This window comes from Cervus canadensis, chromosome 21, assembly GCF_019320065.1.
Source record: "Cervus canadensis isolate Bull #8, Minnesota chromosome 21, ASM1932006v1, whole genome shotgun sequence".
Classification (NCBI taxonomy): Eukaryota; Metazoa; Chordata; class Mammalia; order Artiodactyla; family Cervidae; genus Cervus; species Cervus canadensis.
Genome location: NC_057406.1, coordinates 48,209,571 through 48,234,667, shown reverse-complemented (window position 1 = coordinate 48,234,667; position 25,097 = coordinate 48,209,571). Strand labels below are relative to the sequence as shown.

Sequence of the window (25,097 nt, the reverse complement as noted above, 5' to 3'; positions counted from 1 at the left end):
ATGGCTCAAATCATGAACTCCTTAGTGCCAAATTCAGACTTAAATTGAAGAAAGTGGGGAAAACCACTAGACCATTCAGGTATGATCTAAATCAAATCCCTTACAATTATACTGTGGAAGTGAGAGTCAAGGGATTAGATCTGATAGACAGAATACTTGATGAACTATGGACAGAGGTTCATGACACTGTACAAAAGGCAGGGATCAAGACCATCCCCAAGAAAAAGAAATGCAAAAATGCAAAATGGCTGTCTGAGGAGGTCTTACAAACAGCTGTGAAAAGAAGAGAAGTTAAAGGCAAAGGAGAACAGGAAAGATATACCCATCTGAATGCAGAGTTCCAAAGAACAGCAAGGAGAGGTATAAGAAAGCCTTCCTCAATGATCAATGCAAAGAAATAGAGGAAAACGATAGAATGGGAAAGACTAGAGATCTCTTCAAGAAAATTAGAGATACCAAGGGAACATTTCATGTAAAGATGGGTTCGATAAAGGACAGAAATGGTATGGACCTAACAGAAGCAGATAATAGTAAAAAGAGGTGGAAAGAATACACTGAAGAACTATACAAAAAAGATCTTCACGACCCAGATAATCACGATGGTGTGATCACTCACCTAGAGGCAGACATCCTGGAATGGGAAGTCAAGTGGGCCTTAGGAAGCATCACTATGAACAAAGGTAGTGGAGGTGATGGAATTCCAGCTGAGCTATTTCAAATCCTAAAAGATGATGCTATGAAAGTGCTGCACTCAATATGCCAGCAAATTTGGAAACCTCAGTAGTTGCCACGGGACTGGAAAAGGTCAGTTTTCATTCCAATCCCAAAGAAAGGCAATGCCAAAGAATGCTCAAACTACCGCACAACTGCACTCATCTCACACACTAGTAAAGTAATGCTCAAAATTCTCCAAGCCAGGCTTCAGCAGTATGTGAATCGTGAACTTCCTGCTGTTCAAGCTGGTTTTAGAAAAGGCAGAGGAACAAGAGATCAAATTGCCAACATCCAATGGATCATCAAAAACAGCAAGAGAGTTCCCGAAAAACATCTAGGTGTGCTTTATCAACTACACCAAAACCTTTGACTGTGTGGATCACATTAAATTGTGGAAAATTCTGAAAGAGATACGAATACCAGACCACCTGACCTGCCTCCTGAGAAATCTATATGCACCTCAGGAAGCAACAGTTAGAACTGGACACGGAACAACAGACTGGTTCCAAACAGGAAAAGGAGTACGTCAAGGCTGTATATTTTAATGCTGCTTACTTAACTTTTATGCCAAGTACATCATGAGAAACGCTGGAGGAAGCACAAGCTAGAATCAAGATTGCCGGGAGGAATATCAATAACCTCAGATATGCATATGACGCCACCCTTACGGCAGAAAGCAAAGAAGAACTCAAGAGCCTCTTAATGAAAGTGAAAGAGGAGAGTGAAAAAGTTGGCTTAAAGCTCAACATTCAGAAAACTAAGATCATGGCACCTGAAGCCCATCACTTCATGGCAAATAGATGGGGAAACAATGGAAACAGTGACAGATTTTATTTTGGGGGGCTCCAAAATCACTGTGGATGGTGACTGCAGCCATGAAATTAAAAGACGCTTACTCCTTGGAAGAAAAGTTATGACGAACGTAGACAGCATATTAAAAAGCAGAGACAAAAAAATAAATAAATAAATAAATAAAATAAATAAAAAGCAGAGACAAATCGATTCTCGGACTTTTGGCTAAGATCAAGTGTAGTATCTGTTCTTATCAGTTTAATATCTCATACGTCCTCTATCCGAGGACAATATATTAAATGGATTTTTGGAGCTGGGAGTTGGAATAGGAGCTTGCTCCGTCCACTCCACGCATCGACCTGGTATTGCAGTACTTCCAGGAACGGTGCACCCCCTCGGGGGGAAAAAAATAAATAAATAAATAAAAAGCAGAGACATCACTTTGCCAGTAGAGGTCCATCTAGTCAGAGCTATGGTTTTTCCAGTAGTCATGTATGGATGTGAGAGTTGTACCATAAAGAAAGCTGAGTGCTGAAAAATTGATGCTTTTGACCTGTGGTGTTGGAGAAGGCTCTTGAGAGTCCCTTGGACTGCAAGGAGATCCAATCAGTCCATCCTAAAGGAAATCAGTACTGAATATTCATTGTAAAGACTGATGCTGAAGCTGAAACTCCATACTTCGGCCACCTGGTGGGAAGAACTGGCTCATTTGAATGAGCCAGAATTGATGCTGGAAAAGATTGAAAGTGGGAGGAGAAGGGGATGATGAGGATTAAATGGTTGGATGGCATCACCAACTCAATGGACACAAGTCTGAGTAGACTCCGGGAGTTGGTGATGGACAGGGAGGCCTGGCGTGCTGCAGTGCACAGGACAAAGCCAAGACAAAGCAAAGACAGGCAAAGACTTGAACACGACTGAGCGACTAAACTGAGCTGAACTGGCTGGCAGCTACCATGAAGCCCATGTGCAGAGGGTCAACAAGGCTCCCCCAGGTTGCCGAGGGGCCAGGAGATACGATGTTCTATTCAGAGCACGGCCCATGGACACACCTGGAGCTCAGGTAGCTCACTAGGAGGAGGTCCGTGTGGAAGATTTCAGGGCCAGGCAGTCAGGTCCTGATGCTGATAGAGTGACTGGCCTCATGACAACCTCAATCTCACAGCAGCTTTGCTTTTACCTATCATTTTTAAAGGTGTCACACAAGTTTCCAATTTTTAAAATTAGCATTCTTGATTTTTTTGTGTATTGCTTTGGGCATACTGCGTGGCTTACTGCATCTTAGTTCCCAGACCAGCTATTGAACTTGGGCCACCAGCATTAGAAGCTCAGAGTCTAACCACTGGACAGCCAGGGGATTCTCTATTGTTTTTTGATTATAAGAATGTTTAGAAATTCAGAAAATGTTAGATATTAACATTCAATAAGCCTTGTAGACTAATGATCAAGAACTCAAGCTCTGAAGACAAACACCCAACTTCAAGTCCCAGCATCCTTATGCCTTGTTGGTCTCACTTAGACACTTTGAGTCTCACTTTGTCCATTTGTAAAATGGTGATGCAAGACCACCAGGAAGGGTTACTGTGAAGATCAAATGAGCAAATGCATGTGGAATACATAACATGCTTACTAAAATATAAGCTCAATAAATGCTTACAATTGCTACTGTAATTACCAAGTGTCTGAGACTTCAAGTCCTAACATTTCATGCCTCAGGGCTTAGGCTATGGTAATGAAGAACTATAAGGCAGTGTAGTAACAAAGCTATCCCAAGCCTCTGCACCTAGACAGTGACTGCTAAATGGCAAACATGCCTTCTGCTATTCTACCTGTCAGTAGTACTGAGTAACTTTTTTTTTCACCTTAAATCTATTTTTCAAATGAAAGCATATGCAGAAGTTTATGTATAAGAGATAAAGACAGAGCTGCTTAGGTTGAAGGACGTTACACTGTCCTGCCAGCTCAGTTATCATGAAAGATAATGATCCTGATCTTACTCTTCACTGCCTCGCTAAGCTTATTAACACAGTGGACACCAGGTTTTCATTCACTGAACTGTACTTGAGGAAAACTGCTCAAATACTCCTAGGGCTTGTCTACAATTTTCAGTGATTCCCAGGACTCATTTATTTTAGCAACTCTAATTTTTTTCCTTTGCTGTCTTGTCCTCAGAATCATCCTTGGTCATATCAATATTATTATTCTTTAAGTTTGAAGCCCTTATCATCTTTCATAAATATTTACTTCCATTATCATTACAAACAGTTACACACCAGAAGCACCATAGCCCATCTCAAGGATCACCTTCCCCAACCACAGGTATTTACTAACCATTCATCTCCTACTTTTTACTACCACCACCTAATCTAGCTTCCCAGTAACTTTATTCAACAATTCTGAAGTATTCAGTCCTGACTACACTTTAGCCCCTTCTTTCTCCCTACTGCCTCAACAATCATCCTTACTACCCTTTACTGAGCAAACACTTATTAATCCTGTAGTTACCATCACAAGTTTCTTTTACTCTCTTGCTTCTGTCAGAAGCTGAAGCAAAAATATAAAATCCAAGACTTCATAAACTCATCGTCTAAAGACATATACTTAACCTTGCTCTTATTTTTCAGCATTCAAGAATATCCCTTCATAGCCCTCTTATATTAACTCCTCATTCTTTTACCCACTACTCATCTATGATCCACGTTCTACCTGAAAAAAAGTAAAGTTCATTTAACATGAATGATCTCATTTCCCTACACTTTACCTCAGTATATTAATGATTCATAACTATCCTCCTGAAATTTCCTTTTAGTTCCTTCTGTCAGGTAGTTAGAACAGGGAAAAGGAGTCCAAAATGGCGGTGGCTAAAAGACAAGGAAGGGAAAAGCCGGCGAAAATAGAACAAAGGAAGGTGTGAGGACTGGAGTGAAGACTTCCGGTAGAACAAATAGCACTCCTGGCTAAGCCCAATTTACATAGGGCAGGCAGGCCCAGGGGAGGAAAAAACATATAGAAGGAGGAGCCAAAGGGCCCCCGCCCCCACAACTCCCCACCGCAGCTCTCTGCCCCCCACCCCGCCCCCCACCCTCTCTCCCCACCCTCTCTCTCTCTTCCCTGCCCCCCAATGCGTGCTGGCGTGCTCCCTCACTTTCTCCTTTTCGTCTCTTTGGGCCGGCATGCCCTCACGCCTCGAGGTTGGATTCTCCTGCTATTTTCTAAATAAAATGGAGCTGTAACACTGATTTGTCTAAGAGCTGTAACAGGGTCTGTCCAAGACTGGAGAGCTGTTACCTGCTGAGGGCTTTAATGTTTGTCGACCCAAATCTTTGTTGTGACGAGCCAGAACCGAGAAGCATACACTCGCCTGACATCTAGAGCTGTGACTCGAGGAGGGCTTTAATGTCTGTTGGTCCAAATCTTTGTTGGGACGAGACAGAACCGAGAAGCATACACTCGCCTGACACTTCTATGGGACTTGATTCACATAATGATGTCCTCCCTGCTGGGTTCCTTTCTAGCTTCCAAACTGCCATCCTACTGAAATTATGGAGTATCACTAATAACTTCTCCCTAGCCAAATGGAATGGTCCTTCTCAGCCTGTCTTTCCTTTTTATTAGGTGGTCTCTAGTGTTAAGGAGTCCTTTCTTCCCTTATTTGGCTCCCGTAACACACTGCCAATTTTTCTCCTGCCAAACAACATGTATAACATTTCTCCTCCAGTTTCTTTACCTGGCCCTTCTTTCCCCTTTTCAAGTTCTGTCATCACTACTCTGTTCTTTTGACTCATGCTCCTGAAATTCATTTTTTCATGGTTTTAATTACTGCCTCTATGTCACTAGGGCTTCCCTGGTGGCTCAGCTGGTAAAGAATCCACCTGCAACGTAGGAGAGCTGGGTTTGATCCCTGGGTTGGGAAGATCCCCTGGAGAAGGAAACAGTTACCCATTCTAGTATTCTGGACTGGAGAATTCATGGACTGTATAGTCCATGGGGTCACAAAGAGTCGGACATGACTGAGCAACTTTCACTACCACTATGTTATTCACCTCCACAGACATCACCAACTCTGAACTTCTGTCTGCTTACTGTTCTATGGCACATTTCTTTTGGATAATTCCAGTGTCATTTCCATATTATTAAGTCATTAAAAACTGGAAGTTACTTTTTTCTTCCATAACGTGTTCCTATTTCCATCAATGCTACTGTAATTTTTACACCAAGCCATGAAAATGCCTTAAAGTAATCTCAGAATTATCTCTCTTCATGAATGCCAATAAAGCCCAAGTTCTGCAATATTTAAATCAGTATAAGGGGAGTTGCAGGGTCAGAGATGGTGGAGTAACTGAGGGCTATGGACTGACATACAGGACCTAGTAAAAAGTTAAAACACCCAGAACAGTACTACCTGGAACACACATAAAAACAACCTCTGAACACTGAATCAATGAAAAGGGCACAATGAATTCTAGTAAATTAACAAGAACCATTTCTTTCAGGCAGGGACTTCTCTTGTAGCTTCCATTTGGAGTAATGTAGTCTTGAGCATAGAGTAAGCAAATACAGACTCATGGCAAGTGTAGGGAAAACTCTTATTAATACTTCAAAAAGATATATACATAGCACATGCAAGTAAATTTTAAAGAAGTAATTAATCCATAAGAACTCAACCCTCAAAGTTTATAAAAATTTTTCACTGAAAGTATGTTGCATAGATAGAATGTAAATATAAAGGTTTTTTTTAAAACTATTTTTTTAGGAAGTCTCTAATGTAAATTTTCATAAAAATTTACCTGGATTCTTCTAAAGGATGCTGGACAGTAAGAAGTCGAGGGTGTCGTAGTCGAGTTAACTGTTGGACTCCGCGTTTTAGAGAATCGATGATTTGATCCTTTTCAAATTTTTGATATTTGTCAATCAGCTTTTTATCAAAGACAAAAACAGCCACTTCCTAATAAAAGAAATGTGTAATTTTAATCAAGAATATGTAAAAGTAATAAAATTTGAGCTATGGATTATCTACAAACACGTAATGCTATGCAAATTTTAGCACCATTGTAATACTTTTCTGATATCAAAAAGTTGGTTTCTTCACGATTACTAAATTTAAATATTTTTAAAGACAAAAGATTTAGGCTTCCCAGTTGGTGCGGTGGTAGAATTCACCTGCCAATGCAAGAGACACAAGAGACACGGGTTTAATACCTAGGTTGGGAAGACCCCCTGGAGAAGGAAATGACAACCCACTCCAGTATTCTTGCCTGGGAAATCCCATGGATAGAGGAGGTTGGCAGGCAACAGTCCATGGGGTCTCAAAAGAGTCAGACACAACTTAGTGACTAAACAACAACAAAACGTGATATATGCTTCCAGGAAACTATTTGAGTGAGAGCTTTAAATAGCACTCACATATATAGTGCCTTTATAAGTTAGCCTGGCATACACACACACACATACAGTATTAGCTCTTTCAATCACTTTGAGACACAGAACAAACAGGAGCTAAGAACATTATTAATATTATTTTAACTAAAAACAAATGACCTACAAGTTCAAGCTCCTATCTCACTATTCATGCATACAATCTTATTTTAGTAAGCATTCTAACACATTTTAAAATGCATCTAATTTAAATGTTTATTTTTTCAAGATGTTTTTAGTCTTTAAAAAAAGATGTGACTTCTGAGCTCCTACTGATTCACCTCTCTGAAGGAAGAACACTACAGTTCATAAAGAAAAAGAAACAACACACTCTCTGAGGCATCCATTCATTGTCTTAGGTCAAAGATGAAAGATTTCTACATAGACCAGAATAGGTTATCATCTATCTTAAAATATTTCCTTTGGTCCAAACAGTTAATTAAAATTAACCAATGTCAACAAAGTAGTGACTATTTAACTAAACTTTAGGCCTCATATTGATTTTCTAAAAGAAAACTTAGCCTGTACCTCAAAACTTTTCAACAGAATAGATTATCACCTAATCTCTAGTTTGTGTCTTGCTTCTACTACTTCACTATACAACCCCCTCCAGTAACACGTATCACCTGTATAAAATTCCTATCCTATCTATGTTTATATAACCATTTTAATCTTAAATATGCTACTCTGTAAAAAGACTGCATCAGTTTCAAAGCTATAAGAGAAATATAGCAGAATAAACTCTAAGCCCAGCAATTATCTACTAGACATTACAAGAGCTATTTTATAGCATCTCTAGAAAGAGATTCCAGAAAGACTAATGGTTAGGAAATAAGAGCTTCTTCTAAATAAACACTCAAAAAGGAAACTAAATAGTACTTATGACTAAATAGTAGCTTCAAGTGCTAATAAACTATAATTGAAGATCTATCCATTTCCACATGTTTACATGTTGTATTTGGTTAAGTTTATCTAAATAATAATCTTTTTAATTCTCAATGGCTCATTTTATATACAAAACTAGCCTAAGAACTTTATTTTACTACAAAATATACACTTGCCATGAAGATTCTCAGGAAATCTTAATTTCACTTTCCTAAATTATTCACTATGAGGTACTTCTTCAATGAATGTCTTTCAAAAATAATAAAGAGCAGCAGAAATTGGTTTTTGGAAGCATAAAGACAGAATAATACAGATGTCCAATCAGGTACAACGAAAGCAAAAGTAACTGGGCACAAGTAACTTTGTATTTACCAAGTCTTCTTATCTTGCTGTATTCCAGGTTTCATAAATATGTTCTTTTTTCATCAGTTTTTTAATCTTCTCAGAGGGGTTCAAACATTTAAGCTAAAAATTTTAAAGCTGCACATAATCTGAAAATTTTAATTAATCATCTACTAATGTGAACTTGAAATAACCAACCCTAGGAAAAAATACATAGATAACCCTCAAAGGGCTATGTATACAAACCCTGAAAATACTAATATAAGGATTCTTTTTACTTGGAAATACTGCTGTGTTTTTTGTGGGTTTTTTTTTTTAATACAGTGTGGAATTATGATACGTTTTGAAAATCATGTAAAAAACAGTAAAATGTGAAATGGAGGAAAGAACAAGATGCAAACTTTAAATGCAACAGTTTGAATATCACAGTATTTATTTCACTGCCATGTAACAAGAGAAAACACTTTCCTATTTTTAACTATTAAAACCAGGTATAAGAATCTCCTAGCCCAAAGTATCTTACCCAATGTTTACCTCAAAGTCAAATTTAAGATCATATGTTGTGCTATAAGGGCTGCCCTGGGGGCTCAGACAGTAAAGAATCTGTCTGCAATGTGGGAGACCCAGGTTCAATCCCTGGGTCAGGAAGATCCCCTGGAGAAGGGAATGGCTACCCACTCCAGTAATCTTGCCTGGAGAATCCCATGGACAGAAGAGCCTTACGGACTACAGTCCATGGGGTCACAAAGAGTTGGACACGACTGAGTGATTAACACACTCACTTCACTTTCATTCTGCTATAAAACACAACTACAATCAAGTACACTATATGCTAAGTAAAAAAAAAAGCTGAGAGGGTAGGCACAATTCCTTCAGCCTCAATGTCACTTTAAGGGGAAAGAAAAGGACAAAGAAGAGTATCCTTTTCCATTATTTTTCCCCCAGTTTCTCTAAAATCAGCACTGCTCAACAGAGCTTTCTGTGATGATAGAAAATTCTATACCTGCATTGTCCAATATGGTAATACTAGCCACATGTGGCTATGCAGCATTTGAAATGTGATCAGTGCAACAACAGAAAAACTAAATTTAATCTTAATTTTAATTAATTGAAAAAGCCATACGTATCACATGGCTACCAATATTGCATTAAGTACAGCTCTAGATTATCTATTTTCTCTGATTCTCTTTTAATAAATATGAGGCTACTGAAAAAAGAATTAACAATTTTCAATTAAGGGAGAAATTCAAACGAGGCTTCTGTGCCAAGCTGGTTAGACATTCAGCTCTTCCTTAAGGAATCAGTCAGCATTCCATACAGGATACTCAGAGTTCTGACCTCTGAGGTTTGAAAGAGGCAAAGAAAGAAAATTCAAAATCATATCCATAGACAGCAATGATATATTCTAAAACTACCTTTTTCCTCAAAGCAATAATTTTGTCAAATAAAAAAAAAAGGAGTACAGTATTGTTTCATAAGAGAACTCAGTTCTGAAAGTCAGCTGCTGAGAAATGCTATATTAACGTGCAATAAATATCTAAGCAATCATCTATTATTTGTGCCTGGTTCTCACGTTCTATGGCAACAACAGAAGCTTCAATATTAACAGAGGGTTTCAGTACATGAACTAATGATATAAACACAAACACCCTGAACTCTTTTGATTAAGGACAAAGACACTATTATGTTATTGCATTCTTAATAAACAATGCAAAATTTAGTAAATGTGGTATTCTTTCACTTTTCCTTTATATAACTGATTATAAAAGCAATTTGTAATGGCATTAGAGGTTGGTCATTTACATAACTTCATGATCTCATTCATAGCTTTCTAAGTAGTCAATACTCAAGGAACAATTATTTTTGGGATGAGCTGCTGGTGAAAGTGAAAACAATGTTCAAAAATGACCAATCAATATCTAAGGTACAGATCAACTTTGGACTTAAGGACTTCCAACCAAATGGCAATAAAAACAAGATTTAAGGTCAGGTACAAACTACATGCACTCATCTCACACGCTAGTAAAGCAATGCTCAAAATTCTCCAAGCCAGGCTTTAGCAATACGTGAACTGAGAACTTCCAGATGTTCAAGCTGGTTTTAGAAAAGGCAGAGGAACCAGAGATCAAATTGCCAATATCCGCTGGATCATCGAAAAAGCAAGAGAGTTCCAGAAAAACATCTATTTCTGCTTTATTGACTACGCCAAAGCCTTCGACTGTGTGGATCACAATAAACTGTGGAAAATTCTGAAAGAGATGGGCATACCAGACCACCTGACCTGCCTCTTGAGAAACCTGTATGCAGGTCAGGAAGCAACAGTTAGAACTGGACATGGAACAACAGACTGGTTCCAAATAGGAAAAGGAGTATGTCAAGGCTGTATATTGTCACTCTGCTTATTTAACTTCTATGCAGAGTACATCATGAGAAATGCTGGGCTGGAAGAAGCACAAGCTGGAATCAAGATTGCCGGGAGAAATATCAATATCCTCAGATATGCAGATGACACCACCCTTATGGCAGAGAGTAAAGAGGAACTGAAAAGCCTCTTGATGAAAGTGAAAGGGGAAAGTGAAAAAGTTGGCTTAAAGCTTAACATTCAGAAACTAAGATCATGGCATCTGGTCCCATCACCTCATGGGAAATAGATGGGGAAACAGTGGAAACAGTGTCAGACTTTATTTTTTTGGGCTCCAGGATCACTGCGGATGGTGACTGTAGCCATGGAATTAAAAGACGCTTACTCCTTGGAAGGAAAGTTGTGACCAACCTAGATAGCATATTAAAAAGCAGAGACATTACTTTGCCTACAAAGGTCTGTCTGGTCAAAGCTATGGTTTTTCCAGTGGTCATGTATGGATGTGAGAGTTGGACTGTGAAGAAAGCTGAGCACCGAAAAATTGATGCTTTTGAACTGTGGTGTTGGAGAAGACTCTTGAGAGTCCCTTGGACTGCAAGGAGATCCAACCAGTCCATCCTAAAGAAGATTAGTCCTGGGTGTTCATTGGAAGGACTGATGTTGAAGCTGAAACTCCAGTACTTTGGCCACCTCATGCAAAGAGTTGACTCATTGGAAAAGACCCTGATGCTGGGAGGGATTGGGGGCAGGAGGAGAAGGGGACGACAGAGGATGAGATAGTTGGATGGCATCACCAACTCGATGGGCATGAGTTTGAGTAAACCCCAGGAGTTGGTAATAGACAGGGAGGCCTGGCGTGCTGCGATTCATGGGGTCGCAAAGAGTCGAACATGGCTGAGCAACTGAACTGAACGTTACAAACCACATACCAGCAATCTATCACAGGACCAAGACTCCTCCTTCATAAAAGGATAACCAAAGCCAAGTCAGTCTTTAATATACTTATTTGGGAATAATCTGATTTTGGAAAAGTCATAATGCATACAGACAATTATAGAATTTTGACACTCATTGGAAAATATGTGTAATAAACCCCACATGTCTTAAAGTCTATATGTTTCACATATAGACTTTTGGAAACTAATTTTTCTTTTTAAAGAATATATTTCCACAGAGGTTTTAAACCTGGAGATTTTCCAATTCTTCAACAATTCCAAAATAAAGTGATTAGTAAATTTTAACAATCCTCCACATTTCTCAGCACTATCTGTTGGTTTCTTAAATTAATAAAAATACAACTCAAACTACTCTTCACTAAAAGAATAGTCTCAAAATAACTTTTAAATCAAAACCCCAAAACATACTACTGATTATATCCCACAAATGTATTGCCCTTTGATGGTAAAAATTACCAGGTTAATAAACATGAAAAAATATTACAGAAGTCTATTTTCTAGAAGGCTGTAGAAGAAAAGAAGGAAGTAAGAATGCTCAAAAAAAGAATGCACTTAACATTAGAAAAGTTTACCTGAGTCGTATGTCATAACTTATTGATAAAGATAAAAGGAACATGGGAATTTTCATTCTAAAACATTTTGCTAAATATCTAATACACTCATTTGCTCAACTGATATGTTTATGTTATTAAGTAAACAAAATTAAATCACAAGATGAGCTGATACATCAAATAATGTATTTGTAACTAGGACATTCAAGGGCATGTTTAAAAGCATTGGTTTTTCTATGACTTCCTTAGATGAATGAAATGACAACTAAAGAACCGATTACTTTCAGCATTTCTTAAAATAAAAATGCATACATGCACAGTATGGTCATTATTAGCATGTGTGTTTTTTTTCCAGGTGAACTCTAAATTAAAACTTACCTGCTTTGTTGACTTTTTTGTGCCATTAAAAATCTTCCAAGCTAGCCCATTGCCACCACTGGCGATGTGTCGACCAACATCAAATTCTCTAGTGACAGGATTTCCCATCACAGCGCTAGTGACGTCAGCTGTTACTTTTGTAACGGTACTCTTCAACTTATTTAGCATGGACTCCATGGCTGCAGTTCTGGGTAGTTATAGTTACCTAGAAACACAAAGTACAGGAGAGCAGTGATCATCGGTTCTTACTACTTCAAGCACTTATTCATTACTTACTTTGAAAGTTTAATATACTCCAGACAACAAGCAAAACAATCCTATAGAGACAAAGTTACATGCCAGTTTTGCCTTCAGAGAACCCGATATACTTGAGTCTAGGAGCCAAACTGTGCTTCAATCTTTACTGTCACAGACTAGTAAGAGGAAAGACACAGTCACACGTGACACTAACGTGAATGCTGCTCAACTATACAACAATGGCACATATTACAAGACCCTTGAAGACTGGAAGTGGTGCAGAGGGTCTGAATCTTTCTTCTCAGTAAAAATAACTATACAAAACCTGAAAGGCTCTACTGTTATACTAAACTATACCAGATGGAAATCTGAAGCTACAAAAGGAACAGAGGACTCTAAAAGTAAAAATTATTCAAGTGTATAAAAAACTTATCTTACGTTATCTTTAAAAGATAGCTAATCATTTAAAGCAAAAATAGCAAAAATGTACCACACTTATATGTAAAAGTAAAAATATGATAAGACAAACCAAGGATAAGACAGGAGAAGTGAAAGTATATTTTTGAAATATTCTTATATGTGAGGTAGTATAATATCATTTGAAGTTAGACTGTGGCACATTAAAGACATCTTATAGACCCTAGAGCACTACCTAAAATAATAAAGAGACAAACCTAAACAGCCAATAGTGGAAATAAAATGGAACCCTTCAGTAAACTGAGTTAATTTTTTAAAAAATAGGAAAAGAAAAAAACAAAGAACAAATGTGAAAAATAGAAAATAAGTAACAAGATGGTAGAGTTAAATCCGACCATATAATTACATTAGATGTAAATGATTTAAAGCCCTGTTAAATGACTGAGACTATAAAACTAGATTTAAAAAGCAAGACTCAATTATACATTGTTTACAATAAACCCACTTTACAGGATGATTTAAAAGTTAAAAAGGGGGACTTCCCTGATAGTTCGCTGGTTAAGACTTTGGTCTTCCACTGCTCAGGGAACTGGATCCCATATGCTGCAACTAAGTTTAAAAATGTGAAAATATACCAAGCTGGAGTGGCTGTATTAATGACAGACAGAACAGGCTTCAAGACAAAGAGGGACACTTTACAGTGACAAAGTTGTCAATTCTCAAGAAGATGTAACAATCCTAAATGTGTACATACTGAACTAAGAGAGCTTCAAAATAAATGCAGCAAAAACTAATAGAACTGAAGGAGGAAATAGACAAATCTTCAAGTGTAGCTGGAGACTTCACAGATCCGTTCTTAGTGGCTGATGGACAGAAAGACCAAAAAGACAGAAAATCAGTAAGGACATAGAAGTCCTGAACACTGGAGATGTGGGTTCAGTCCCTGGGTCGGGAAGACCCCTTGGAGAAAGGAAATGGCAACCCATTACAGTATTCTTGCCTGGACAGTTCTTCCCATGGACAGAGGAGCCTGGTGGGCTATAGTCCATGGGGTCACAAAAGAGCAGGACACGACTTAGCGACTTAACAACAACAAAGCAAGTAACCTAACCTAAAACCCTCCACTCAACAAAAGCAGGATGCATTTTGTTTTCAGATGTACATGGTATATTCACTAAGATAGACTATATGCTGGACCATAAAGCAAGTCTCAAATGAGTGAAACTACTGGAATAATATAAAATATGTTCAACAAGGACAATGAAATTAAGCTAGAAGTCAGTGACAGATAAATATCTAGAAAAATGCAAATACCTGGAAATTAAACAACACTTCTAAATACTCAAGGGTTAAAAAATAAATCACAGAAAAAATTTTAAAATATCTGGAAATGAATGAATGAAATGAAATGAAATTGAGAAATCTGTGGTACGTAGGCAAAGCATGCCTTATAGGAAATTCATAGCTTTAAATGTTTATATTAGGGGAAAAAATTCCAAAATCAATGGTATAAGCTTCCAACTTAGGAAGTTAGAAAAAAGGAGAGAATTAAACTGAAAATAAATTTAAAAAGTAGAAAGAAGAAAATAAACAATAGACTTCAATGGGACAGACTGAATTTAATTTAATGAGAAATGAAAAAGAAAAGCAATGAAGCCACACACTTTTTTAAGATAAATCTCTAATTACATTAAGAAAACTTTTAAAAACACAAATGACCAGTATTGTAAATAAAGGAAATCCTGCAGATGCTGATCCCTTACAGAGTCTATAGATTCTGAATCAATCAGGTATTATATTATGGATAATCTTACGCCAGCCAATTAATTCAACAACTTGGATAAAGTGAAAAAATTCTTTGGAAGGTGCAACTACCATAACTGAAGAGAAAGTCAGCATAACCCTATATTTCCTGTAAGATGTAACAGGAAAAACCCAAATGACCTTTCTGGCCAACCCAGTAAAAGAAATACATTTCATAACTACAACTCTTACCACAAACAGAACTCCAGGCTTAGAGGGGTTGACTGCTGAGTATGGGGTGACTGCAGTCAAGAAATTAAAAGACACTCCATCCTTGGAAGAAAAGTTACAACAAACCTAGACAGCATATTAAAAAGCAGAGACATCACTATGTCGACAAAGCTCCATATAGTCAAAATTATGGTTTTCCAGTAGTCGTGTGTGGATGTGAGAGGTGGACCATAAAGAAGGCTGAGTGCTGAAGAATTGATGCTTTCCAACTGTGGTGCTGGAGAAGACTCTTAAGAGTCCCTTGGACAGCAAGGAGATCAAACCAGCTAATCCTAAAGGAAATCAACCCTTAATATTCATTGGAAGGACTGATGTTAAAGCTGAAGCTCCAGTAATTTGGCCACTATTTGCGAAGAGCAGACTCTCTGGAAAAGACCCTGATGCTAGGAAAGATTGAGGGCAGGAGGAGAAGGGGGCAACAGAGAATGAGATAGTTGGACGGCATCATCGACTCAATGGACATGAGTTTGAACAAACTCGGTGAGATAGTGAAGGTACAGAAGCCTGGCAAGCTGCAGTCCACAGGGTTGCAAACATTCGGACACAACTGAGTTACTGAACAACAATAACTAGGTTAAGGCAGAAAAATTTTTTTGACAAAAGTCAATACTCATTCAGTATAAAACTCTCAGCAAACTAAGAACAGAAAGGAGCTTCCTCAACCTGATAAATAGTATCTTTAAATATCTACAGGAAGGAAGAGAAGAAGTAAAATTCTTTATTCTCAATAACATGATCATACACAAGAAAGTCAGAAGTAATCCACAAAAACAACTACTGGAATTAATATGTAAGTTAGCATGAAGGCAGAATATGAAAATACTTTTTTGAAAAGACTACTTTTATATTTTAGAAACAGACAACTGATCATGGAAATTTCAAAATTACCATTTTGAAGGGAGGAATGGCCAAGATGGTGGAATAGAAGGAATCTAAGCTCATCTCCTCTCTTGAGCACAACAAAATCAAAACAATCCACTGAAAAGGACTGAAATCTACCAAAAAAGATCCTCTACAACTAAGGACATAAAGACAGAACCACAAGACGGGTAAGAAGAGTGGACTCACGATATAATCAAATCTCCTACTCCCCCAGGATACGAGATATTTTCCCACAAACTAGAGAAAAATTTTATTATAGTGGTTCTCTCACAGGAGTGAGTTCTGAGCCCCACATCAGGCTCCCTAGCCCAGAGCTCTAGCACTCTGGGAGGAGGAACCCCCAGAGCATTTGGCTTTGAAGGCCAGCTGGGCTTAGCCACGGGAGTTCCACAGACTTCACTCTTACGGGATGCACACAAAAATCTCACAAGCACTGAAACCAAGGGTAAAAGCAGTGATTTCCTGGGAGCCGAGGCCTATGAGAAAGTATCTTGTAGTAACTTATAATGGAAAATGACCTGGAAAAGAAAATACATATATGTATGTATGTATGCATAACTGAATCACTTTGGTGTATGCTTGAAACTGAACACTGTAAATCAAACATACTTCAATTTAAAAAATTAAGGAACTAAAAAAAAAGTTGACATGCAAAGTAAAAAATTTAAAAGACAAACAGTGATGCAAATAAATACAGCAAATTGAAAAAATAGCATTTCAAGGACACAAAATACTTATGAATAAATTTAATAAGATACAAAGGCTTTTTAAAAAAGATACAAAGACTTGCACAATGAAAATAAAATTTTCTGTGAAAAATTGAAGATGACTTAAATGGAAAAAGTTGTACAGACAATATCGTTTGTACAATATTGTTAAGATATTGTCAATTTCCCCCATCAATCTATAGACTCGATGAAATCCAATCAGAATCCCAGAGGCTTTTGTAGAAAGAAACTGACAAGCTGCGAAAATGTTCCTCTGAGAACAGGTCCATAGGTTTCATTAGATTGTTTAAGGGTCTACCGCAAAGAAAGAGGTCTAAAGGCCTATCACTCATCAAACCTTCAGCTGCCATGTATTGTTGTTTAGATGCTAAGTTGTGTTCCACTCTTTTGCAGCTCCATGGACCCCATCAAGCTGCTCTGTCCATGGGACTTCCCAGACAAGAAGGCTGGAGTGGGCTGCCATCTCCTTCTGCAGGGGATCTTTTCAAATCAGTGACTGAAACCCCGCCTCCTGCGCTGGCAGGCAGAGCCACTAGGGAAGCCATGTGTATTCTTTCCTAAAATTGATTTGCCTGAGAACAAGTGTGTGTCTTGCAAATTTTCCTTAGCCAACTCTTTTTCACAATTTTCTCCCACTTGACCAAAGTAAAACATTTTTCTCAACCATCCTAGTCTTATTATAGGGCATTTCTCTGGGTATACAAAACCTTAGTAGGCATACCAAAAGGGAAACTGCAATTTGAGAATACAGTAATCCTGAAAATCTCTTAAGAGTAAAGCAAAAAGAAGTTTGGTAGGAAATTCTGAAGGGGCTTGTGCTTTAGTTCTTAATGGCAAAATCCTATGCCTTATCTGTCACAGAATCACAATTAAGAAACAAGATAGTTATTACAGGAGTGTATGGTGAGTGAGTGAAGTAGCTCAGTCGTGTCCGACTCTTTGCGACCCCGTGGACTGCAGCCTCCCAGGCTCCTCCGTCCATGGGATTCTCCAGGCAAGAACACTGGAGTGGGTTGCCACTTCCTTCTCCGGGGGATCTTCCCCACCCAGGGATCGAACAGCACTGCAGGCAGACGCTCTAACCGCTGAGCCACCAGAGAAGCCCACAGGAGTGTACAGAACAAGCTTATTTCAATTAATAAGCAAAAACTCCAAGGTTCTAATAAAAATGAAACAATCTAGAAATTACACACTCTGTAACTATCTAAACCCTTGACAAAAAAAATTCTGATGCTATCAACTTAGAGCACAAAAAGTACAATGTCTTACAAAATTATTTAGAGAATACACAAGCAAAAATATCCAGAAGGCCACTGGACTAAGGTGGCGTTAGTCTGTGTCCTATTTTCTCAATTAATTAAATTATATTTATTTAGCTGTAACTTACTTTCTTCTGTTAAAGATTTGAACTGTCTGTAAATAGAAATAAAAATTCACTTTCCTTTTTCTATTTAATACTGCATTTCTGAAATCAGTTGGAAAGTGTTGCTATTGGAACTATGAAAACATTTATTGCCATGCCAAGTTGTTTTCTATGAACATCTGCTACTGATTTTGATGGGAAGGTGGAAGAGACATTAAAATCCTATTTAAAACCTACATATCCTCTCCTCTAACTCTGCCTAAGCTATGTATTACATGCCATGCACTTGTCATGTTGGGAATACAGATGTAAATGGAAACATTTCTGCTATTTAGGGACTCAGTTGAGTAGCACACTCTGACCTGCAAAGAATTACACCAGTTAACTAGAGTATGAATGTAACATGCATTGGGAACATGGAGATGAGCTCAAGAATGAAGTGTTTGTAAATCAACTATATTCCAATAAAAAAATTTAAAAGAAAAAAAGAAGAGAAGTGTTTTTCAAGTAGGAGAAAAGTGAAGGAGTTTCCAGAAAGGACTATGCCAAGACATGAAGGGGAGGAAGACTATATATGATGTGATTTGAAAACTATAAATAGTTGAATATCAAAACAAAGGATATTTTCAGAGTTAGTATTCAAATTTGAGTTGCCTATCCATTAGCCAAGCAGAGTCAACACTGGTCTACCCAAGGTAGAACCAGACATGAAAATTCATCTGGTGAATTATTTAATATTTATTGAGCACCCACTATGTATCTGACACCACATAAGAAACTGGGGAAGAAAGAAAGAAAATAAAAATAAGCCATGAAAGAGCTTACCATCAAAGTGGCAAGAGGTAGAGAAGTAAACCAACCACATAATTTATGAAATACTTTTTTTTTTGGTAGGGGGTGCTTACAGATTACTAAAGTTTTTAAAAAGATAGTGTTTAAAAAAATGGTTAAAAACATTCTTTGGCCTATACAGAAACCATGTTTAGTTTTACTTGGGAAACAAAGATTGTATCAGCTGAACACAATCATTCTCTTTATAACTACAAACAGTATATAATTATTATAAGTTGAGCTAGAACCAATTATTTCAAGAGACATCCCTGATTTAAGAAACAAAAAACTAAGAAGACTTAGCAATGTACAGTGAAGCACACATCACTCAATAAATTACTGCATACAGAAGAGGTAAGAAACACCAGACTAGGTACAGTAGGAGAAACAAGAAGTAAAACATTGTTTTCGTCATTAAGTGTGTATACAGTAAGATTTTAAAAGCAGAATGTGAGGTTACAAGGCAACATATGCTAACATATCAAATAACTAATTTGAACAATAAGTAAAATTTGAGGAAAAATTACATCCAACTCTTTAGAAGGCACTTTCAGCCCGTGAACTAAGTACAGTTTTTACTCTAGGAAGTCAGCAGACACTTGGAAATCATTATAATTAAAAAACAGGAAACAGAGCAACAGCACCGGGGCTGGCAGTGTCTCACTGCTCAGCAACTCTGTCGCTCAGTCCTCAGTCGTGTCCGACTCTCTGGGACCCCATGGACTGCAGCACGCCAGGCCTCCCTGTCCTTCACCATCTCCCAGGGTTCGCTCAAACTCATGTCCACTGAGTCAATGCCATCCAACCATCTCATCCTCTGTTAGCCCCTTCTCCTCCTGCCCTCAATCTTTCCCAGCATCAGGGTCTTTTCCAGTGAGTCGACTCTTCGCATTAGGTGGCCAAAGTACTGGAGCTTCAGCTTCAGCATCAGTCCTTCCAATGACTATTCAGGGCTGGTTTCCTTTAGGATTGGCTGGTTTGATCTCCTTGTTGTTCAAGGGACTCTCAAGAGTCTTCTCCAGCACTGCAGTTCAAAAGCATCAATTCTTCAGCACTCAGCTTTATTTATGGTCCAACTCTCACATCCGTATATGAATACTGGAAAAACCATAGCTTTGACCATAAGGACCTCTGTCAGCAAACTGACTTCTCTACTTTTAATTCAGCAACTCTAGCCAGAAGAAAAAGAATAACTGACTAGGAAATTAGACAAAATGATAACTAAGCTTATTTCCTCAGGTCTGTGACTATTCCTTAAGAAGACCTAAAATCTGAAATACAGTGCAGTTAAACTGAAATGTGTGAAAACCGAAACTCATACAGCACAGAAGTGTTGTTGAAAAAAATGGTTTTCAAACTTCAAAGCAATGATCTTCAAATTCTGGTGAACGTCTAAACTGTGGTGCTGGAGAAGACTCTTGAAAGTCCCCTGCACTGCAAAGAAATCAAACCAGTCAATCCTAAAGGAAATCAGGCCTGAATATTCATTGGAAGGACTGATGCTGAAGCTCCAATACTCTGGCCACCTGATGGGAAGAGCCGACTCATTGGAAAAGACCCTGATGCTGGGAAAGACCGAAGGCAAAAGGAAAAGAGGGCAGCAGAGGATTAGACGGTTAGATAGCATCACCGACTCAACGGACATGAATTTCAGCAAACTCCAGGAGATGGTGAAGGACAAGGAAGCCTGGCATGCTGCAGTCCACGGGGTTGCAAAAAGTTGGATATAATATAGCGACTGAACAATCACTACTTAAATATGCAGTCAAGGTATTTATATTTTGAGCAGCTCCCCAGGTGATTATGACGCACAGTATGAGAATTACGTGATTAAGTACAGTCTTCAGTGGCAGCAAAACCTGGGTTCAAATGCCAGGTTTCATAAAAGCACTATAACTACCAACTAGCCTCCCTAACTCTATTTCCAGTCTTTAAAAAAGGGAAATTGTCACCCATGCCTCAAGTAACTGTTGTGAGGATTAAAGACAATGATGCACACGAAATTCCTGGAACTTTTCATAAGCAGTTAATGAATTCATACATTTAACAAACATTTATTAAGCACTTATCAAGCAAGCACTTATTAAGCACAGTATTAAGACATGAGGGAAATCTCATTAATTTAATAAGTATTAATCAGTATTGCAATTCTGCAATGGCGTCATGAGAACATATAATCAGGGGAATGTATCCTAATCAGGAAAGTCTTCCCTGATGTAAGCTGAATGAAGAGCAGGCATTAACTGGATGAAAAGGAAAGGAAGAGCATTTCCAGGCAAAGGAAGCATCATAATCAAATGCCATACACCTGAAGCAGAACAGAAAGAACAAAGTGACTAGGAGAAGAAAAGGAGGCCAGAAAGCAATGTGGAGATGAGGCTGCAAAGGCAATTAAGAGCTGCCCAAACAGCCTGTTAAAGAATTTTAGTTTCTCTTAAAAAAAAGTGAAGGGTTTCAGACATGAATATTATGTGATCAGATCTGCATTTTGAAAAATCACTCAGTCTGGTGTGCAAAACTATAGGAGCCAACAGTAAATGCAGGTAGACCCTAATTGTGTCCTCCATGTGTGCTAAGTCGCTTTAGCCCTGCCTGCCCTTTGTGACGCTATGGACTGTAGCCCGCCAGGCTCCTCTGTCCACGGGATTCTCTGGGCAAGAATACTGGAGTGGGTTGCCATTTCCTACTCCAGGGATCTCCCCGATCCAGGGATCAAACCTGCGTCTCTTATGTATCCTGCAGTGGCAGGCAGGTTCTTTACCGCTAGGGCCACCTGCTGCTGCTGCTAAGTCGCTTCAGTCATGTCCAGCTCTGTGCGACCCCACAGACAGCAGCCCACCAGGCTCTCCCGTCCCTGGGATTCTCCAGGCAAAAATACTGGAGTGGGTTGCCATTTACTTCTCCAATGCATCAAAGTGAAAAGTGAAAGTGAAGTTGTTCGGTCGTGTCCGATCCTAGCAACCCCATGGACTGCAGCCTACCAGGCTCCTCCATCCATGGGATTTTCCAGGCAAGAGTACTGGGGTGGGGTGCCATTGCCTTATCTGTAGGACCACCTGGGAAGACCCTAATTAGGAGACTGTAAGTAATTCAAATGAGAAATGATGGTGGCTGGAACTAGAATACTAGTGTGAAGACCAGGAGCAGGCAGACTCAAGAGATATTCAAATAAGACTCCAGCCCTTCTGTGGCCATCGCTGAAGCGCCAGCGGCCAAAATGAAGTTCAATCCCTTTGTGACTTCTGACCGAAGCAAGAATCGAAAAAGGCATTTCAACGCGCCTTCCCACATTCGCAGGAAAGTTATGTCTTATCCTCTTTCTAAAGAGCTAAGACAGAAGTACAACGTTCGATCCATGCCCATCCGAAAGGATGATGAAGTTCAGGTTGTACGACGGCACTACAGAGGGCAGCAAACTGGCAAAGTGGTCCAGGTTTACAGGAAGAAATACGGCATCTACACTGAACGAGTGCATCGCGAGAAGGCTAATGGCACAGCTGTCCATGTGGGCATTCACCCCAGCAAGGTGGTTACCACCAGACTAAAACTGGACAAAGGCCGCAAAAAGATCCTCCAACGTAAAGCCAAATCTCGCCAAGCAGGAAAGGAAAAGGGCAAATAAAAGGAAGAAACAATTGAGAAGATGCAGGAATAAAGTCATCTTGTCTACAGCTTTCATTAAAAACTGTTAAAATGAAGGGGGAAAAAAAAAGACTCCAGGAAAGACTGATATGAGACAGGAAGTTGTCAAACTTGAACTCCTATAGAAAGGATGAATGATGGAAACTAGTCACTTGAGTAAGAGGACCTATTTTCCTTGGGAGATAAGTCATGACTTTCAAAAAAAAAAAGTCATGACTTTCAAACATGTGAGTATGTGAGTATGAGTAGTTATTCCTAATTATGGGATTGGTTTTTATAGAAACATTTCAGTGTACATTGTGCTTGTATTTTATTGGGTGTTTTATTTTACTGGGTGTTTCTGGATATCAGAGAGAAGGCAATAGGTCTCTGCATGTGTGTAAAATGATCTGAACAGAATGAAGGTCCTTACTTTCCTTTGGGTTCTTTCCTTTAAACACTCGCTAAAAATTGTCTTTTATGACTACAGTTTAATAGTGTCTCAAGAATTCTACTTATACACTCAGCTGATAGATTATTTTAAAACTTAAAAAAAAAAATAGTATTTAAATGGGAAAAAAAGAAAAGAAACCAAACAAACAAAAAAAAATAACCTGTAAAGTCCAAAAGGAAACTTCAACCACCTGACTTTCAATCTGTTACCAGAACGTGAAGGGCGTTTTATTGTGGCAAGCTGGTTTGGTGCATTAACCTTAAACCGTATTAATATTCCAGAATCAAGAGGCTTGCGAATGCGATTTAGGTAACTTCTTACTCACAGAATCCAATTTGTAAATTTTTTGACTCCAGACTTTGATCTATGAAAATACTAGTCTGCAACTTAAAACTGTGTCACTACTGACTTGGTGCTTTTAAGTCGCTTGAGACTGGAGCCTCAGGAAGACTGTTACGGGAGCTGACTTGACAACACTGGTTCCCTTAATTACTGACCACAGGTATGCACTCTGTCGGATCCCAAGTTTTTGCAAGCTTCATGGGTCTCAACCTTCTTCCATCCTTTCTCTCCCACAAAGAAAAACAGGAGCTCAGGAGCCTCAGAGAGGGTATTTCACAAAACACCTGCCCCACCCACCTCACAAACAATAACCTTCCATTCCAAAACTAAAGCTCCAGTCAGAAAAGGACGCTGGGCTGGAGGGCCTCAGACGGTAACCCAGGTTATCAGAGGCGCACCTCAGCACTGAGGGGAGCTCTTCTCACCCAGTCCCGGAGGAGTGTCCTATTTCCCAAAAGGGAACCAAAGATCTCCACCGCGGAAACCCGAGCTCCTGAGCCCGAGCAGGGGGCTCTCCCTCCAGCAGATGGCTCCAGCCCCGGGTCTCCAGTCGCTTCCAGGCCTCTTCGGGAGACTCGGGCCTCCCTGATCCGCTCCCCGCAGCTTGCCGCTCCCCCAGCCCGGCTTCGCTCCAGGGCGCCTACCGCCCAGCCGGCCCCGCCTGCAGCCAGCAGGCCCGTCACCAGGCAACAGTCGCCAGCCCCGAGGACCTTGGGAGGCCTACCCCGCGCGCGGGTCCTTCCCCATTCCTTTTCTCTGCCTGGGGAGCCCAGGCGGGTGCACGACCGGTGAAGGAGGTCGTTCAGTGCCCATGGGCGGTCACTCACCTCTTCCCCTTCTCCCTCAGGAGGGGCGGCGCTGGGTCTCTTTCCCCCCCGCCGCCCCCCAAACGCCTCTCGGCTGCTCCTGCTCAGCCTCGGCGTCTGGCCGTTGACGCCCGCTTACTCCATAGCCTCCTACACTCTCGCGGCCTCAAATGCTGGAACTCGAGGAGGGGAAAGGGGAGGGAAGGGGCGGGATTGGGGAGGAAGAGTAAAGGAGGGGGAAGAAGACCGAAAGACCAGTCGGTCCGGGCATGACGTCACTTCCGGCTTGTTCGGAAGGGGCGGGACCAGGACTTCTTTGGCCCCGCCCCAAGAGAGCCAAGTTGGGGCGGGGTCACGGGCCGGAGGAGGAGCCCGGTGGAAGAGTTTCTGGCAGTTCATTTGACTCCGCGATTCCATATCCTTGCCTTGACGGCCAGAACCAGCTTCCCGGCCCTGGGCGGAACGGATCGAGCTTCGTGAGCCCAGAGGCTCCAGGAAAAGGAGGACAGGTAGCCCTTTAGAGCCTAGCCAAGTGTGCCCTGAAGAGGGGGACGGCTGAGGAGACCGAAGGTTCGGACTTTGAGCTCAGGCCCCTGGGGCCCGCCCTTTCCCCTGGACCCGCCCCTTTCCCCGCCCACCTGTCCTCTCAGCCCGACTGAGGACCGCCTCTCGGTCTTTTCAGAAGCTACTCTTCTTGGGGAATCCTGGAAAGCAGTGCTTCTCAGACTTTAATATGAATACATCATTTGGGGATGTTGTTAAAATGCAGCTTGGATTCAAGAGTACGGTCTGATGGTCTGTATTTCTAAGAAGTTCATAAGATGATGCCAATGCTGCAAGTCCTTGAGCTCGAGGACTGTTTCTTTAACCTGGCCTACTTGTTTAACGACGCTTAGCCAGGCAGATGGTCCATGGAAAATAACCCTGTTATTGGGTTATAGACTCCTAGGCTTATCTACCCCACCCCACCCTAACCTCGACCCTACT

General features: G+C 39.9%; 2 protein-coding genes and 1 non-coding gene across 4 annotated transcripts in view; 2 read left to right on the top strand and 1 right to left on the bottom strand.

Moving 5' to 3' along the window:
* Nucleotides 1-24,378, bottom strand: part of SCYL2 (SCY1 like pseudokinase 2) — a 55,185-nt gene extending 30,807 nt beyond the window's left edge. For both annotated transcript variants that reach the window (XM_043440402.1, XM_043440403.1), the window contains exons 1-3: nt 24,132-24,378; nt 12,396-12,600; nt 6,294-6,451 (exon numbers count right to left, since the gene is read on the bottom strand). In XM_043440402.1, coding sequence (XP_043296337.1) covers nt 6,294-6,451; nt 12,396-12,572 — 335 coding nt within the window. In that variant the 5' untranslated portion in view covers nt 12,573-12,600; nt 24,132-24,378. The remainder of the gene's footprint in view (nt 1-6,293; nt 6,452-12,395; nt 12,601-24,131) is intronic.
* On the top strand, nt 1,712-1,902 carry LOC122424139. The gene has a single exon (XR_006264329.1). It is a non-coding gene; the product is annotated as a U2 spliceosomal RNA (small nuclear RNA).
* Nucleotides 5,576-22,509, top strand: LOC122423396 (60S ribosomal protein L26-like). The gene is made up of 3 exons (XM_043440405.1): nt 5,576-5,579; nt 21,687-21,690; nt 22,068-22,509. Exon 3 carries the CDS (start codon nt 22,105-22,107, stop codon nt 22,507-22,509), a length of 405 nt encoding a protein of 134 aa, XP_043296340.1. The 5' UTR covers nt 5,576-5,579; nt 21,687-21,690; nt 22,068-22,104.
* Nucleotides 24,379-25,097: the final 719 nt, after the last annotated feature.

Excerpts from the sequence above, each read along its gene's own strand:
- LOC122423396 (XM_043440405.1), top strand. The coding sequence starts at position 22,105 with ATGAAGTTCAATCCCTTTGTGACTTCTGACCGAAGCAAGAATCGAAAA.